This window comes from Condylura cristata, unplaced genomic scaffold (genome assembly GCF_000260355.1).
Source record: "Condylura cristata isolate star-nosed mole 26May11 unplaced genomic scaffold, ConCri1.0 scaffold00044, whole genome shotgun sequence".
NCBI classification, from domain to species: Eukaryota; Metazoa; Chordata; class Mammalia; order Eulipotyphla; family Talpidae; genus Condylura; species Condylura cristata.
In genome coordinates, this window is record NW_004567145.1 from 2,051,562 (window position 1) to 2,068,942 (window position 17,381).

At 45.7% G+C, this 17,381-nt stretch overlaps 1 protein-coding gene across 1 annotated transcript in view; it reads left to right on the plus strand.

Annotated features, from left to right (window-relative positions):
• VOPP1 (vesicular, overexpressed in cancer, prosurvival protein 1) overlaps positions 1–12,335 on the plus strand; it is a 95,324-nt gene extending 82,989 nt beyond the window's left edge. Inside the window, exon 5 of the mRNA XM_012733958.1 lies at positions 10,022–12,335. Within this exon, the coding sequence (XP_012589412.1) occupies positions 10,022–10,212 (191 nt within the window). The 3' untranslated portion in view covers positions 10,213–12,335. The remainder of the gene's footprint in view (positions 1–10,021) is intronic.
• Positions 12,336–17,381: the final 5,046 nt, after the last annotated feature.

Here is a 17,381-nt window from a genome sequence, read left to right on the forward strand (position 1 = left end):
GTTAACGTGACAACTTTTCCTTAAAATGCTTTCCTTTACTGTGACTAATGCTGATTGTTATAAAAAATGAAGCAGTAGAAGAAAAAGTATTCCCACTGGGAGAGACATTTTTATTGCTTTCCAGCGGTGCATTTCTGATGAGCTCATTGATGGTTTCTGACTGTTCCGGTAGCTCAATCCTATAATAAATCTGTCTCCCTGCAGTGGCGGTCGTGTCTTGACTAAATGACACCAACTTCAGGAAATGGAAGTAGTAGGGACTGTGTTTTGACAGTTTCATCACCTTCCAAATCAGAGCTGAAATAGGAACAGGGCCGCTTTAGCTGTGGAGACAATCCGTTTCAAGAGCTGATGGAAGAAGCACAGCTCTTATAATGATGGGGCTGTGTGCAGGTTGGCACAAACTGCGTTGGGCAGCCGGGCCCCTCACCCCTAGGCCTCTGAGTCTCTGCTCTGTATTTCTAAGGACAAGGGGTGAGGGCTGGCCTGTGCCGCTGTGGCTGGCTTGAGCCCTGGCCTTGTGGGGACTCCCTTTCACCCCCATAACTGTTGTCTTGTTCAGGATGGATCATTTCTGAATTTACGGCTTTTTTGTCCTTTTAATATATCCACTACATCATCCTTCATGTTTGTACAATGTATGATTTCTCTGTGAAACTGGTTTTGATGAAAAGAACCTGGAAATATTTTGTTATTTGTTTTGAAAACCATAAATGCCTATTTATTACTAACATGCTGGAGTAATCCCCAGCAGTCTGTCCTTGATGGCAGAAAGTGATGGGTTGACCAGAGAGTTTGGTAGGCTGGGGTGATTTGAGAGCTGTTTCACCCAACAGTCCAGGAACAGTCTGGCCTTAGCAGTGTGGTCATCCTCCTGCTGGCCAGGAACATTTTCTGCCAGGGCAGCGTCTGCCTGTTCTGTTACCCTCCCCATCATTCTCATTCTGCTAATCCTCTTTTTGATGTTGTATGCTACACTTCCTGTGACAACTCAGTTGCTATTTTCTAGGATTTGCATTATCCAGTTCACATAAAGTAGATACATGTAAAGTGTTATGCCATATAAAAATGTGATGGGTTTCTTCCCCCTGAGAATGCACTTACTGCCTGTGGCTGCTGGGAATAGTGATAGATATTGCACTTTGCACAGTGTCATTCAAAAAGGAAGACAGTTTTTGCAGCATTGCTCTTGGTAAGCAATTCATGTTACTTCTTTAATCACAACACACAGCTTTCACATCTGTGATTTTAAATCAGTGGGAACAGAAACTTCCAGCAAGTATCACCTTCAGGCCTGTTCTCTGCTCTGTGGGTGCTCAAGCAGCGGTCTGAGCCACACAGGCCTAGCCCCACTCACTTCTGTCCTCTTCACAGGACAAGTACTTTTCTAGTGTCGCTGGCTGAATGCCTTCAAGACTGTCACTAGGTCCTGGGGCTTCTTGCTGCCAACAGGCTCAAAAGATGTGGTGTTCATCACTCCCCGCCACGCACACCCTGCGAGGTGGCAGGCGGGTGGCGACAGCACAGCAGCTGTGCCCGGCACCTGGGGTGAGAGCCGCAGAACTTACTGACAGGGATAAGTATCCGTGACTCAGTCTTCTCTTCTGAGAGGGACAGGGGATAACTGCGTGTTGTGAGGATCGATGGGCATAAAGTGTGCTTTTGCTTCTCAGGGAGTGGGGCGGACAGAGTGCAGACTCCGGTGGCCCCGGCACCTGCATCTGCACAGGATCCCAGGGTGATGTCAGCAGTACCTGCCCAGCGGACTGCTGCGTGTTTGATAAAGAACAAGAGTGTGGGCATGATGGCAATAGTGACTTCACAGGCTAAGCTTCAGGGACACACGGGGAAGTTTTAAAGTGTTAAGAGCCTTTGAGATCAGCAGGCCCGGAGTAGAATTTAGTCCTTATCTCTGTCAGGGTAAAGCGGTCTTGTGGCTGCTCTTTCTGGCTTGTGCCCCTGGGTGTGCCGGCAGGCCACCCCCTCTTTGCTGGCACAGTCATCTTTGCCTGTCTTCAGTAGAGAACCAAACTGTTCTCACTCGATTCTGATTATAGAACCCGGGGGAAATAATACCACTTCTTGTGGAAGGATTTTATCTTTTATTTCCTGCTTGTTCACAAAGCTTGTGTTTGCCTTTTCTTGTGGGGTGTCAGGGCCCCAATATGCATGTGTGTCTCAGCAGTATTTCAACTGTAAACTCAGGCCAGGTACTTACTTGAGACATGCCTTTTAACTCACTATCTTCCCCTTCTTAGAGAAGCAGTGGAAGAAGATCTGTCTTTGTGAGGGGTCAGGGGTGCGTTTCAAAGGAAACACAGTCAGACTTAGCTCTCAGTTCCCTTCCTCGGGCTTATTGGCATTTTCAGACTTATTGTAGCTTTCAGGAAGTAGTCCATGATTTCTCCACACATACATATATAAAAAGAAAGCTTTGAAATTCAGATAAAAACAGTTTTGCATAGGGTCTCCCTGGTGGCCTATGGGTTAAGTGTTCTCCCTCCTATGGCCTGAGTTCCATCTCTGGCCAGGAAGGAGACCCACGTGGCACAGCAGACCTCTCCTGTCTCTCCTGCTTCTCCCTTCAGCAGTGTATTTCAGTCAGTCCATCTGTTCTGCTCCCCACTCTGTCTCTGGTGAATCCTCTCACCCTGGCACCTCTGCCCTGAACCCCAGTTCTTCTACACAAAAATAAAAAAAAACATATACAGTTTTGTATAATGATGATATAACTTGAGTTATATATATGTTGTAGACACAAAGAAACAAGTGGAGGACCCTCCCTGGTGGCACAAGGGGTTAAAGCACAGCACTGTGAAGCTATCCGCAGCCACTGAAGCACAAGTTTGATTCCCAGCCAGGGAACTGACCCACATGGCATAGCAGACCTGTTCTGTCTCACTTGCTGCTCCCCTCAGCAGTGTATTTCAGTAGATCTGCCTCTTCTGTCCCCTACTCTGTCTCTGGTGAATCCTCTCACCACCCTCCCCCCCTCCCCACACACACACCTCTGGCCTGTAACCCAGTTCTTGTGTGCATAAATAAATAAATCTTTAAAAATGAAAAAGAAGGAAGAGGAAAGAATGATGGAGACTACAGAAGTACTAACACGTGACTGTTAACATGATGAAAATATAAAAATGAATGGCATATTCAACAGAATATATTAAATTTTACACCATAAAGAAGATCTGAATAAGTTTACAAAAGTGGAAATTATTTACCTTGGGGCTGCACTGCGTTCCAGGTTCCATTTCTAACTTCACTCCTATGACTGATCTTGGGCCTCTGGCCCAGTTACTGGTAAACTGCAAGCTCCTGGCCTGTGAAACTGAGATCACGTGGAGCTGAGATCTTGGGCTGGCTGACGAGACTGGCCCTGTGCAGGGCGGAGCAAGGGCTGAGACACTGTGGACAGCAGCCCTTGCTTCACCACTGCGATGAGCACTTGTAGTTTTAAGCCATCTGTATATGAGCAAATCACTAATCTGCCCCTCCCCAGTTGCACGTAAATTACTTCCCTAAATTATTCATTGAGTATATACAGGGCAGGAAAGAGTGAGGACCCTGAGATCTTGACCTTTCCCTCTACCCTCATTCCAAACTGTGCCATCTTCTGTCTCAAATGGTAACTGTTCTTCCTGCGCTGAGCAGTCTCTTGACATTTTCCCATCCACCACATCTGCAGCATTCTTTTACTCAACTTAAATGTCTTCTGCTGGTATTAGTGCTTTCTCCTTTTCCCTGTTCTGTCTCCAGCAGAGTAACTAGTTAAGACAGAAGGCAGAGCTTCTGTTTACACCTCTCCAAGGCCATGCACCTGGAGATGGGTGACAGCTCACAGTCAGGAGCTGTATCATGGGCACCAGGCCCCTCTGCTCTCTTAGCACATCCCCCCCAGGCCCAGCTGTCTGAACTTGCCTTTGTTCATCTGTTCCCAGCTCCCTCTTCACTCTCAGCTGGCTTTATCTACTCTGGCCTCTTGATCTCTTCAAGCCTCCTGGGTGCCTCGCTGCTGTGCCTGTGCTGTGATCGCTCTGCTGAAGGGCTGTTTGTCTATCACTGCCCTCCTGCGTGTCACACCCTCTCTCCCCTCCATCATGCACATGGGTGTGCACCTCCATCATCCCCCCTCACACTTAACCCTGGGGGCTGTCACTTCTTTCTGGCCTCTCACCGTCTCCCTAGGGATGGACACAATAGAAATTATACTCCCTTCTGCCTTCCTTGTTTTCTCTTTTTAATTTTGGGATTACATTTTGCTCTTCATATGTGCACATTCCACTCTTCACCAAGCCACCTGTGCCAATACCCCCTCAGCCTCCAACCCTGCTGTGCCTCTGGTAACCGTTATATTTTTTCCCTGAGTTCACGGTTTATTCCTACTGTACTTTAATGATACATATTTTTTGTTGTTTTTACATTCCACAGGTGAGTGAAGCCATTTGATATCTTTCACTTTTTGACTTATTTCACTTAACATACATGCTGTCAGGTCCACCCATTTTGTAGAAAATACCACGATTTCACCTTATTTCACAGTTCTGTAGTATTCCATTGAGTATATGTTCTACAATTTCTTCATTCTTTCATCTGTTGAAAGCTACTCAAGTTGGTTGCAAGATTTGGGAATTCTGTATTGTTCTGCTTTGTATGTAGGTATACATAAATCTTTTTGTATTAGTGTTTTGATAATTTCAGGTTGTATACCTAATAGAGGTATTGCCGGATCATACTGAATTTTCATTTTTATTTTCTTAAGAAATCTCCACATCATTTTCCAAAGAGACTGTACTGACTTGCATTCCCACCAGCAGTAGATGAGAGTTCCTTTTTCACTACAGCCTTGCCAGCAATTTAAGTTCCATAATGTAGACTTTTCTTACTTGTCCCTTGTCTCTCTAAACTCTCACTTCATAAAATTTTTAGATGTTCTTATTTTTTATTATGTTTTTATTGTTGCTGTCCTGAGTACCCAGAACATTTCTAATTCATAGTAAAAATTCACTGATTATTGAATAAACACATGAATAAAGAAATCAATGAAAATGTTATGTATAACATAACATTCATACATGTGAGCTTTTAGAGCTAAATTTATATCCCTATTTTTAAAAAAAACATTTAAAATATGCAAGCAGATGAATTGGCTGCTTTAAAAGAAGTCAGGAATTCCAAAATAAAACTCACAGAAAGCAGGAAGAAGCTAATAATAAAAACACAAATCACTTATACAAAGCAGAAAAATCATTTTGCAAATTCAAAAGTAAATGCTTCTTAAAAATCAGTAACTGTAAATGACAGTATAAGTTCCACCCCGATAAATCTAGTTAAGAAAGTTAGAAATAAAAGGGGTAAAATCATAAATAAAATGAAAAGTTAAAAAGACATGCAGGAAATGAAAAATCTTGGTAAGACAATAAACTCTGTATCATCAAGGATGCATTAGAACACTAAGGTTTCCATTGGACCAAATATCAAGCAAGAGTTTGAAGACATTTACAAAGAAATACCTTCCAGCATAGTTCTAAATTCATTTGGCTTTTTGGAAGCTTTCAAGAAATGATTCTTTCTATAAAGTATAGAAGTCATGGTAACTAATTTGTTTTGGAAAACTAGTATAACTTAGTAACAGCAAAGTAAAATCATAATGAATCATGTTTTTTTTTTTTATTACAAAGTTTATTTTTACATAATTTTGCACATTTTTTTTTTCCATCTCGATTGTAATCCCCGCGGGTTTCCCATCACCAAATCACCCCTGTGCCACCACCATAGTCCCGTGCATTTCCCTCCCTCCCCCCCACCCCCCATTTTTGATCCCATTCTCCACTCCGCCCCCACAGAATGTCTCTGGTATATGGTGTTCATTATTTTTGTTATTTTCCCGCCTGGTCCATTATACTCCTGCTATGAGTGAAACCATCCGGTATTTTTCTTTCTCTTTCTGGCTTATCTCACTAAGCATGATCTTTTCCAGCTCCATCCAAGTTGCTGCAAAAGACATGTGTTTCTCTTTTTTGGTTGCTGAGTAATATTCCATTGTATATATGTACCACATCTTTCTAATCCAGTCATCTACTTTTGGGCATTTGGGCTGCTTCCATGTTTTTCCAATTGTAAGTAAAGCAGCAATAAACATGGGGGTACAAGTATCTTTTTCAATCAGTGTTTTTGTGTCTTTTGGATAGATACCTAGGAGTGGGATTGCTGGGTCGTAGGGAAGCTCCATGTTTAGCAGCTTGAGGAACCTCCAGACAGTTTTCCATAGTGGTTGTACTAGTTTGCATTCCCACCAGCAGTGCAGGAGAGTTCCTTTTTCTCCACATCCTCGCCAACAATTGTTGTTGCTAGTTGTTTGAAGATGTGCCATTCTCACTGGGGTGAGGTGGTATCTCATTGCGGTTTTAATTTGCATCTCCCTTATTACAAGTGATGTTGAACATTTATTCATATGCCTGTTGGCCATCTGCATTTCCTCTTTGGAGAAGTGTCTTTTTAGCTCTACTGCCCATTTTTTGATGGGGTTGTTTACTTTATTTTTGTTGAGTTTCATCAGTTCTCCGTATATATGAATCATGTTTAATGATCATAAATACAGTCACCCTAAGCACTGAATTACAACAGTATGTAAAAAAACTGGCATAAAAAAGCATGATTTTTGTTAGAGAGCAAGGATAGCATCCTATTGGGCAACCTATTTTTTTTTTATTTATTTTATTCGTACAGAACTGGGGTACAGGCTAGAGATGTGGAGGGTGTGAGGATTCACCAGAGACAGAGTGGGGAGCATAACAGGAAGATCGACGAAGTACACTGCTGAGGGAGCAGCGGGCAGGTCAGAAGAGGTCTGCCGCGCCATGTGGTCACCTCCAGGGCAGGCCGGGATCAAACTCATGTGGAAGAAGTGGCTTAAGCTTCTTTGTGCTGTGCTTTAACCCGCTGTGCCACCAGGGAGGGCCAAGGGCAACCTATTTTAAGTTAGATCAAAAAGCAGTGGTTGACTGAGGATTCTGGGAAGATTTTGGCTAAGAAGCACCAGGAATATCTCTGTCTTCATCTAGGCACAGTCAGAAACTGTTTGCTGTAATGGTTTTGGACTTTGAGGTCTATGGAAGGCTTGTAACTTCCAAGTGAAGACTTGAGGCTAATTTCAGCCCTTAGCACAGTAACACCTGCCTGGCCCCACATGGATCATGGTGGCATCTGTGCACTTGTTCCTGCAGCAGCTTGTACATTGCTGCAGAAGCCATGGGGGTGGGGAGAATCAATTACCCTGTCCTTCACATGTCAGAGTTATATGCTGTGAGGGCTGATTGTTCCTTTTGACCACAAAGGATTGCCAGTGTTGTCTCACCTCCCCACATAGTTTAACTGAAGAGACTTCGAGGGGTTGAACCTATCTCATTCTCTTTTTTCCCTATGGGAATTACACACTAAATGACGTTAGAAAAAAAAAAAAAACCTGCATGTACAAGGACAATTAGAAAGTGATTTCCAGTATACTATAGAACCTGACCCACCAGGAAAGGGTCAGGGAAGGCCTGAGAAGATATTAATTTCCCATGTCAGGCTGATTCTTGGTGCCAGACAGCTGACAGCAATCATAAAAAAGAATAGATTATAAACAAAAACAATAGTAGAGAGCAGCAAACCTGGGGGATGGGGAAGAACCTGATTGCCACAGCTGCCACATTTTTATTCTTACATAAAAATTACCAGGTACACAGAGAAACAGGAAGTATGGTTCATTCACAGGAAATTAAAATAAATCAACAGAGGGTCCTTGAAAGAAACCTAGTGGAACATATGCCAGACAGATCTTTAAGACAACAGTCTTAAAGATGCTCAAAGAACTAAAGGAACATGTGTGAATGTAAACTGTGTGCCAAAATGGAAATATCAGTGAAAAGATGGAAAGCCCCCAAAAAACCAAATTTTGGACCTGGAAACTATAATACCTGAAGTGAAAAATTCTCAGTGAGGCTTATGGGAGGTGGTTCAAAGGCAGAGTTGAACAGGCAGAAGAATCAGTGAACTTGAAGGTAGGACAATGAAGTTATCAAGCAGTCTGTTGGTTTAAATCCAGCCCGGCAACCTCATTTAAATAGGGATTCTATACATTAATTTTCACACCTGTGCTTCTGGCAACCTGTCTACAGATTGGTGATTCCAGTAAGTGTCTCTCCTTGGGGTTACAAATTTGCTAGAAGCACTTATAGAACTCAGAAACATTTACTGTTTGGATTACCAACTTATTATAAAAGGAACCAGATGAAAGAAATGCTAAGGGCAAGCTCTGGAGAAAGTGCTCAGAGCTTCAATACTTGTCAAGGCATGTCACTGACTCCAAGTCACCGCATGTTCGCCAACCCAGAAGCTCACCTGGCCCCATCTTTTAGGGTTTCATCCCACTGGCTGATAAATTAAGCCATTGACCATTGGCCAGAAGGTGGCATCAGTGCTGAGGTACTTCCTGCTGACAATCTGGGATGCATTGCTATTCTACATTCTCTCCTTCAGCATATTTTTTCATTCCCAAATCTGACTTACGCCAGCTAGAGGCTGAGATACTTACTCCCCGAAAGTCTTTTGTGCTATAGAACCCCCTTACTCCCCTATGAAAGGTGCTGAAGGTCATCAGCCTCTCTTGGTTCATTCACACTGTGGTAGCAGGGGACTTGCGGGAAAATTACCTTACATAATATTTACACGTAATATTCACACGGAAAACTAATGTTCTGAGAAATTTACTGCATTAAAAGAAATCTAACTCAAGTAGACCAGAGTCCACTCACAGATTAGCTTAGCTGAGGAACTCCCTAAAGTCCCCACTTTTAAGGATTTATGTATTTATGCATACAAGAACTGCTATAGGCCAGAGGTGCAGAGGTGTAGGACTTGAGGCTTCACCAGAGACAGAGTGGGGAGCAGAGCACTCTGATACCCTGAATACACAGTGGATCGGGCAGATCCACAGAGGGGAGCAGCGGGCAAGATAGGAGAGATCTGCTGCACCATTTGGGTCAGCTCTCTGGCCGGGATTGAGCTCATGCAGCAGTGGCTTTGGACAGCCTCATAGTGCTGAGACTCAACCCCTTGCCTGAGCAAGGAGGCCCAAGCCCCCACTTTATTTTCTTGATTATTTATATATTCAGTAATCTATAGTGTTATCAATCATGACAACAAACAGGTCTGAAAAGTAGGCTCTTATCAGCAGTTAATACAGTCTACCCATTAAAATGAGAATGAGGGCTAGATTTGGGGCTGAAGGACCAGGCTGTTCTTTCTAGTCACTGTCTGTGTTCTGGAACCCCAAGTCCTGCACCCTAGAGCCCTACCCCGGGAGAAGACCTCCTCCAAATAGAGGTTTCATGGATGCATCATCCCACCTGCAGGCGTTCGCCACATAGATTGTTTCCCTGGCTGTAAACTTGGGCTCACTTGGATGACAGATAGTCCTTGCCTTGAGGGATTGATGTTAACCAGAAGGTGGCCATGGAGACTGTGCTACAGAGCTACGCTGCCGTACACTGTTCCCAAAGGGCTGTGGGGTGCCAGACACAAATCTGCTGAGACTCAGGAGCCCTGGTCCACTGCCAATTCCCCAATGCTTAACTGAATTGACTGACCTGGATTTGGGGCCTAAATGATAGACCCCCTTTCACTGGTAATTCCGTGCAGCGCTGCCTGGTCTGTCATCCAGGGCCCACGTGAACATCATCAAGCCCCGTTCCATGCCTGGATTGGTTAATGTCCCCCTTATCACCTCGCCATCTTCAGTGGACCCCTTGTAGGTGGACTCCCCATGTTCCTGCTTGCAGCTCTGGCTCAGTACCTTATCCCAGGTGTGCCAGTGCCTGGACCTGAGGGTCCTTGGTGCTCAGCTGCTGAGAGAATGAGGCGGTGGGGGGGCGGGGTTGGGGGCAGTGGTAGACTCCACATCCCTCTTGCCAGGGGTGCTCTGGTGTGAGGGCAGCTGGCTTCTCTGCCTTCTCTCATCTGCGTGTCTGTTTTCCAGGAGCCCAGCCCCCGGGGCTGCCGTATTACACCGACCCTGGAGGACCAGGCATGAATCCTGCTGGAAATCCCATGGCGATGACTTTCCAGATCCAACCGAATTCACCACAGGGAAGCACAGCCTACCCTCCACCCCCTTCCTACTGCAACACCCCTCCACCCCCTTATGAACAGGTGGTGAAGGCTAAATAGGGGGTGCTGCTGGCACCTGCCAGTGTGATGTCACAAGGGACCTAGGGAAAGCCTCTGTCCTCGGCCGCCCTGTCTCCATCTGTGTTCACTTACAGGAATGGTTTCATGAGCCACCAAGGGCAGATGCCTCTCTGGTCTTCAGAGCAAGCCTGGCCCCCTTTCAGGTTTCCTGTGGAGGACCAATGTTTGCATTCACCCCTGTCTCTTCACATTGCTTCTGTTTCTGGTGTAACCTGTGGTCTGGCGGAGTGTGAACAGTTCCCAAGGGCTGACACTCTCGGGGGCACCCAGATTCTCAGGAAAGACTAGCAGCAGACGGCAAGGCAGAACCAGCTCTGCAGTGGTCTGGGGGAGACGCCGGGGCCAGCTGCCTCCTACCACATGGAAGGCCCCACACACAGCAGGCAGTATGGCTGGAATGAGACTCCTCGCTGGCCCTTTTGGGCTGTTGTCCCTTCAGTCTTCCTCTTTGAGAAGCTGTTAAACATCCAGTGGAGAAGAATCTCTTAGCACTTTCTGTCTCCACTCACTTCCCGAAGATGAGGGAGGCTCCCTTCTGTGTACTGGCGCTGAAAGAGCTGAGTGCGGCCTTTACCTGTGGAGATGCAGATCCAGACTCACCTGAAAATCACTAAGGAAAGTTATTGAAATTCCCTGCCTCAAACTGGGACTTGGCATTTGATGAGCTCTTGGTCTGACTTGGAGAAAAAGAATTATTTCCCCCTCTTAGTGTATTTATGGATGCTGTGTAGGATCCCATGCTTTGAGGTCAGTAGCTTTCTGTTCTTTGTCACGATGAGATCTCTGCACCCTTCCCTGAGGCAGTTCTGGTGGGCTTGATGGATACTTTCAAGTTGGGGAGGTCATATCAGCCTACCAGAGAAATATCTCAGCAGGGCAAGGCCAACAACTTCAGCCAGAGCCCTGGGTCAACCTCAGCAGATGTGTGTTGGACGCTGAGGAGGAGGAGCTTGCTGGCGAAAACACAGGAAAGCAAAATTCCAGGACAGCAGGTAGATCTCTCAAAAAATACTGAATTGACTTCACTGACACTGTCATCAGACAGAAGCAATGTAAGTTCTGGCTTAGAAACAAAGCCCCCCGGATCTTGCAAATAGTCACTGGGCGTGCACAGTGAGCAGGGATCCGTGCAGGAGGGTAAAGCAGCTCTGTGTAAATCCCTGTAGTTGTGGGACAGGCTAAACCGCTTCAGAATTTGTTATTCATTGAACTGGCGCATCAAGGCAGCTCAGTGGAGTAGATACCAAATATCTCCATCCCTTTAGGCAAGGTGTCCCTGCTCTGGTGGGACATGTTATGGGCTGGGGGAGAAGGGGCTGAGGAGCACGATGTGGCCACAGCCACTGCTCTAAGGACTGAGAATCAGGGGGCCTCCTGGGGAACGCCACAAGAGAGGCCCTGGAAACAGTCTGTGAACATAGATGCTGCTGCCTGGTCTTTGACCACCCTGAGTGACCTCTCAACTCCTGCCCCTAACTCTGGACCTACCACCTTTGGGTCCTTGATTCAAACACAACAACAAAGCACAATGTTTGCTGTTTACAACTAGGGACAACATGGTCCAAAAAGTTCCTCCTCCTCAAGGTCATTTGTTTTACCTTTTTCTCTTCAGTTTCTCCCTTTAGTTTTTTAGTACAGAAGCACACGAGAGCTGCCCCTGGAATTGGATCTCGATGTGGTTGAATAGTACCCAGGTGTCTCCATGACTAAAACTTATATATCTTTTTGATAGCAAATGGTCTTAAGAGATTGAATGACTTAGGTAGTGCTCAGCAATTTTATATTCCTGTGTTTGTGTAAATTAAATCTTGTTTTCTCTTGAACTGGGTGAGAACCTGCTGCAGTGAACACTGATACTGTGTGGCAATTCCATTGTGGTGACATTTTCCTGTGTCCTCGTGTCCTGTGTGGTGTTGGTGGACGGCGCCCACCTTCTAGACTGAATCGGCTCCTATGTGTTAAAGCCCTGTAGTCAGTGGTTAGGTGTGAACTTGGAGCAGATTGATGCATGTTTTTCTGCAACATTGGCCCATTTCTCTCTCTCTCTCTCTCTTTTTTTTCTCTTTTGATAGGGTCCTGTTTCCTATGTATGCAAAATAAAAATAAATTTGGGCATGTGCTTTGATTGTTTTACTGGGAGGTGAAAAATGAGGTGGTAGGAAAGTTTCTAGTGGGGAGGAGTGGGACACTCAGCTGGATGGGGTGGGTGGTCATGCCCCTAATCTTGGAGAACTGGAAATGAGATGTCGTATATGATACACACAGACACAGACACAGACACACACATGTGATTCATTAACACATTTAAAATTTTTAACTAAGAAAAAAATTACCTGAAGTGGGTAGGAAGGAAAAAACATTAAGTTAGGCAACCTCCCAGCAGTGTTGACATTAGTTAACTGGGTCCTTACCTGTTTCTCCCAGAAATGGGCCTCCATTTAAAATACAGCTCTCCTTGTTCAGGAACTGTAGTTTTCTCAGAGATACTGAAGGATATAGTGGCTAGTTAAGCTGCATTTCAGATGAGTGCAATTGAGGACATTTATAAAGAGGCATTTTGTAATTTTGGACAGACTGTAACTGGAAGAGGGCAAGCTGGCTGGCGTTAACTTACCTTTTACCTGGACATCGCACATCCCCTGCTCGTCAGCTTCTCCCAGTAAAATGAAAGGGTCACTCAGAAGGTAATAGTTATGACTTGAGATGGCAAAATGAACACTCACTCTTAAGGAGGTGAAATAATCCATATAATCTATAATGGTTCTTAAGAAAAAAATGAAAGAAATTTCTGGAAAAGAAGATGGCAGGTGGGGTTGACTGATGGAGAAAACAGATCTAGGGATGGAAGCTGACAGTGTGCAGAGGAGGTGGTGCAGTGTCCCTGGGGCTCCACAGGAAGCCCAGCAAGGGCAGGACACAAGTGGCTGCAGGCAGGTGTGGGGGTGAGCTCCCGGTGGGCGTTCTGGGGAACAGCTATGCTTGAGGTGTCAAGCAGCTGGAATTAATGACCCTGGAGCCTGTTTCCTCATAAAAGGGATTCCATTTGATGAGCTCAGAAAGGGCATTCTACTTGGTGGGAGGAGGGTTTTGGTATCACATTTTAATGAGTTAGGGGGTTCAGCATTTCCTAGTGTATCAGTGAAAACATCGCTAGTCTGGGCTCTATTTCACGGCTAGGAAGTCCCTGTTGCCTCCAGCCATGCAGATTCTAGCTTCTATAAAGGAAGCTGTTCTTGTGCAGGTCCCAAGAGCACAAGAGGGCACCTGACCTCTTAGAGTAGCAACAGGAGGGCTGCTCCTTCTTCCTCTGGATTCCAGGAATCACTTAGTTTCGGTTCCTCTACAAGTCACTCTGCATCCTGGAACTCATTGTGTGGGACAGGAGGTTGGCATCCAAGGTGTACTTTCGAAAGCCCTGAACATAGCTCTTACAATAACAACCCATTGTGTTTTTGTGGAATTTTACATCTTGCATCACAGTTAACAAGGAGATAGACTTAGATGTGTGTTCTGGATCAGAGCTGTTCACTAAAGGTAGGTGAACTCCATGTTAAATTTTCATTATGTTAAAAAAAGGATAAAGTTATATTAATATATTTAGCCCAGTATATATCAAAATGCTGTCATGTCAACATGAAACAGTGTAAATTAACAGGAGGATTTTTTCAGTTGAGAACTGGTAAGAATTTTCTGCCTCAGCATGCCGCTGTGAACTGCCACATCTCTAGGCTCAGGAGCAACCATACTTCAGCAGACATTGAGGAGTGAAAGTCCATAAGAATCTGTTCAGCTCTTAAGTTATCAGACATCGAGGGATGAAGCAAGAAAATGCCGTAAGAAAATGCCCAGATTTTAACGTCTGATTGATTGCTGATAAAACATCCAGTGAGGTTTTAAATAGGTTAATTATAAAAAGGTGGAAAGTAAAATTCAAACTTCTGTGCCATAATGTACACTTTTAATGAAGCTGCACAATCCTCTAAACACCTATTTGCAGATTCCCAGAATAAGCACTGATTCCTATGGTTATAAGTCATCGTTTTGGGGGATACAAGGAGACTTGCTTCCTGGCACCCTTGGGCTGGGCATGAGGGTTGAGGCCCTCCACTGATTCCTTCCATTCTCTACAAATTGGAAGGTGACTCCTGAAAAGCTGTACTGGTGCTGTTGGGAAGCCCCATGGTAGGAGACAGGTCTCGCAGGAGCCCACCCGACACGTGTTCCTGGCTGACAGATGAAGCTGTGACCCCTGGGGAGCCTTCCAAATGCCTCTCAGCCATAAATGTGTCATTCCTCTGCTCACCAAGTTCTCCAAGGAACTTGGAGGTCCCCAGAAGGAACCCATTGCTACCAGTTTCTGGGAGGACAAGTCAATAGTTCAGCCTCTTTAACTTCTGTCCTCCCCAGCGTGGTGCACTGTTCGTGTGCAGATGCTTTGCAGAACTTGTGTTCCCACGTCCCCTCAAAGTCAGCTACCTGCTGGGAGACCTGTGATTTAGTTTCTCTTCTCACAACTGATGGTCTTGGTTTGCTCCCACTTGACATCTGTGATTGGGCCCCAGAATGCCTGAGCGGAGAATAGGCCAGTGACAGGATCTCCGGAGGGCAGTCTGGTGAGTGGAGGTCTGTCTTTGGAAGCCAGGCTGGCTGCTGTCTACTCTACAGCCCCCTCACACTCAGCAGAGTCTGCCTAGCTGCCCATGGGATCTGGGACCCATGCCCCTTTTCTGAGTTGGTGTCAGGAACAGGTGCAAAGCCAGGAACTTCCTTCCAGGTGGCACGGTCTTCCTGGGACTTGGAGAAGGGCTGGATGGTGTTGAGCCAACCCCAGTGCTCTGATGGTAAGGTTCATTTCTGGGAAGATGTACCCTTCATCATGTACCCTTGTCCTGGCAGAGCTGGACTGAGGCGAATGGGAATCACACATACCAGGTGCTGGGACCAGGTGACACCACCCAGCAGCTGGGGGCATGCACTGCCCCCACTTCCACACACACACACACATGTCTCCATTTTCTTGTCTAGAAGGCCACAGAGAGGCACAAGAGTGTGGGGAGGGAAGATCCAGCACCATGAGCACACAGTTCTGGTCCAGGGCTGGTCCGGTCTGGAGAGGTTAAGGGGTGCTGGTGCCAAGAGGCTGTGCTTACCCCAGGCAGGGCTCTTCACCAGGGTCTCCCACCCCATTGTGCTCTGTCAGCACCCAGGTGACAGCTCAACTGGTATCCGCCTTTCTTCCCCCTACAGGATGCTGGTGCCAGGCAGCTCTGCTTAGCGCTTCTTGGCAAGCTTCCTTTATTCTTTGTTCAAAACCAAATCCATGTCTTTAATCTTTTAAATCCAATTATGAAAGTAATACATGCTGGGTACAGAAAATGCAGACTGCACAGGAAAGTGTGAAGATAAAGGAGGAGGAAAAGCACAGCACCCCTCCTGCACAGCTGGGTGGGTTACTGTCGCTGTTGTGTTCCGATCACACACACATCAGGGTCAACCAGGATTCTTGTAATCTGTTTTTCTCCAACATTTTTCCTGGCATTTAAGAGTCTGCTCAGAAAAATAGTGCCCTATAGCTCATGCTTAAGATGTAGTTGGAGATGCCAGTAGATGCTCAGGAGAACCCATTCCTCTTCCCAGGGCTCAGCTGCCCTATTGCTCACCTGCCCCAGCACTCCAGCTGGGTGGGGGCCTTCTCAAAGGCTTCCAAGCTTCACCCTGCAGTGCTCATCAAGCCCTAGGCATTCCTCTTCACGTTCTCCCGCCTGGATGTGAGTGCTCAGTGGGGGGCTCCTGGGGTGCAAGATGACATACACAGTGCAGAGCTGAGAACTACCAACTCGAGGCCTGACCTGTGTGAGAAGCCCGCCTTTACTGTGATGCTACATGGTTGGTAGCGTCACACCAGAGGAGCTGGTGCAGACCAAATCTAAATACGGGAACACACCGCCCCCTCCCCATGTAAGAAACAAAATCAAGATCCCGTGAATCTCTGCCCCTCCACCCCCACCATCATCCTACAATTTATGGATACAGGTTCTTGTTTTTCTCTAGATTTGACATGTTTGTTCCATTTTTAACCTTACAGTATTAATATTTTTCTGCAATTTGCTTTTTTGTTCAAGTGGTTGCTAATTTGGCTCTTATAAATAATGCAGTGCTGAGCATACATGATACTATTTTTAAAGCATATCCATATTTCTTCAAAATGAAATCAGATGTAGGTTGCTAGCTCAAAGCACTAGTTCACTTTTTAGAGCTTCTGATGAATACTTGAGAAAAGTTACACTTATTTGTCTCCTCAGTCTTTGCCACCTCGGGATATGGTCATTAACACACACATAATTGCCAACTTGAGGAGCAATCAAGAAGCCACATTTTGGGGTTTAAGTTTGTGTTATTTTATAAATCCCTCACCAACTCTGGGAAGCACTTTCTTGAAGGGTTTGTAGCAAGACCAGAGCTGAAAAGATTAAATGCTCATAGACAAGAGGTTAGGGAGACAACAGAAATTATAGCATTAAGTATATACTCAGAATGGCATACAGAGAAGTCCTCTAAGGTATCTGCTTCCTAAACACCTGTGGATATCAGCAGGCAACTCCCCCCCACCCCCACCCCACTCCTTGAGGACACACAGATGCCCCCTCTTCTTAAAGTGTTGTACTCAACTCAGCCCTGGATGGCGCTGGTCCTCATTGCATTATGCTGCAGTCATTCCAGACTTAATGAACGTTGGAGCTGTAGCTTCTCTGCCATTTACTCCCAGGCAACCTTGGGGGAGGTATCCAGACACACTGCAATTCAGCTTCTTATCTGAACCACGAGGACTCCAGTGTTGCCCGGTTTACCCAATACCCACTTCCTCACCTGTCTCTTCTGTAGAAGTTTGGAGAGTTACAAATCATACCCCCATCCTAGTCTTTGCAGTGGGTGTTCAATGGCCACAGACATCCATTCCGGGAAGTATTTCACCTTTTTATAAAGGAGACTGGAGTTGCTAGTATTGCCACATGCCAGTTTATTCAGCTTCGAGCATTACTGTGACATTTGGAGCTGTAGCAACCGTCCTATGCCCTAGAGGAAACACCAAAGTAATCAGAGATACCAATTTTAAGTGTTGACTGCTGGGAAAAAATTTCCATGAATTG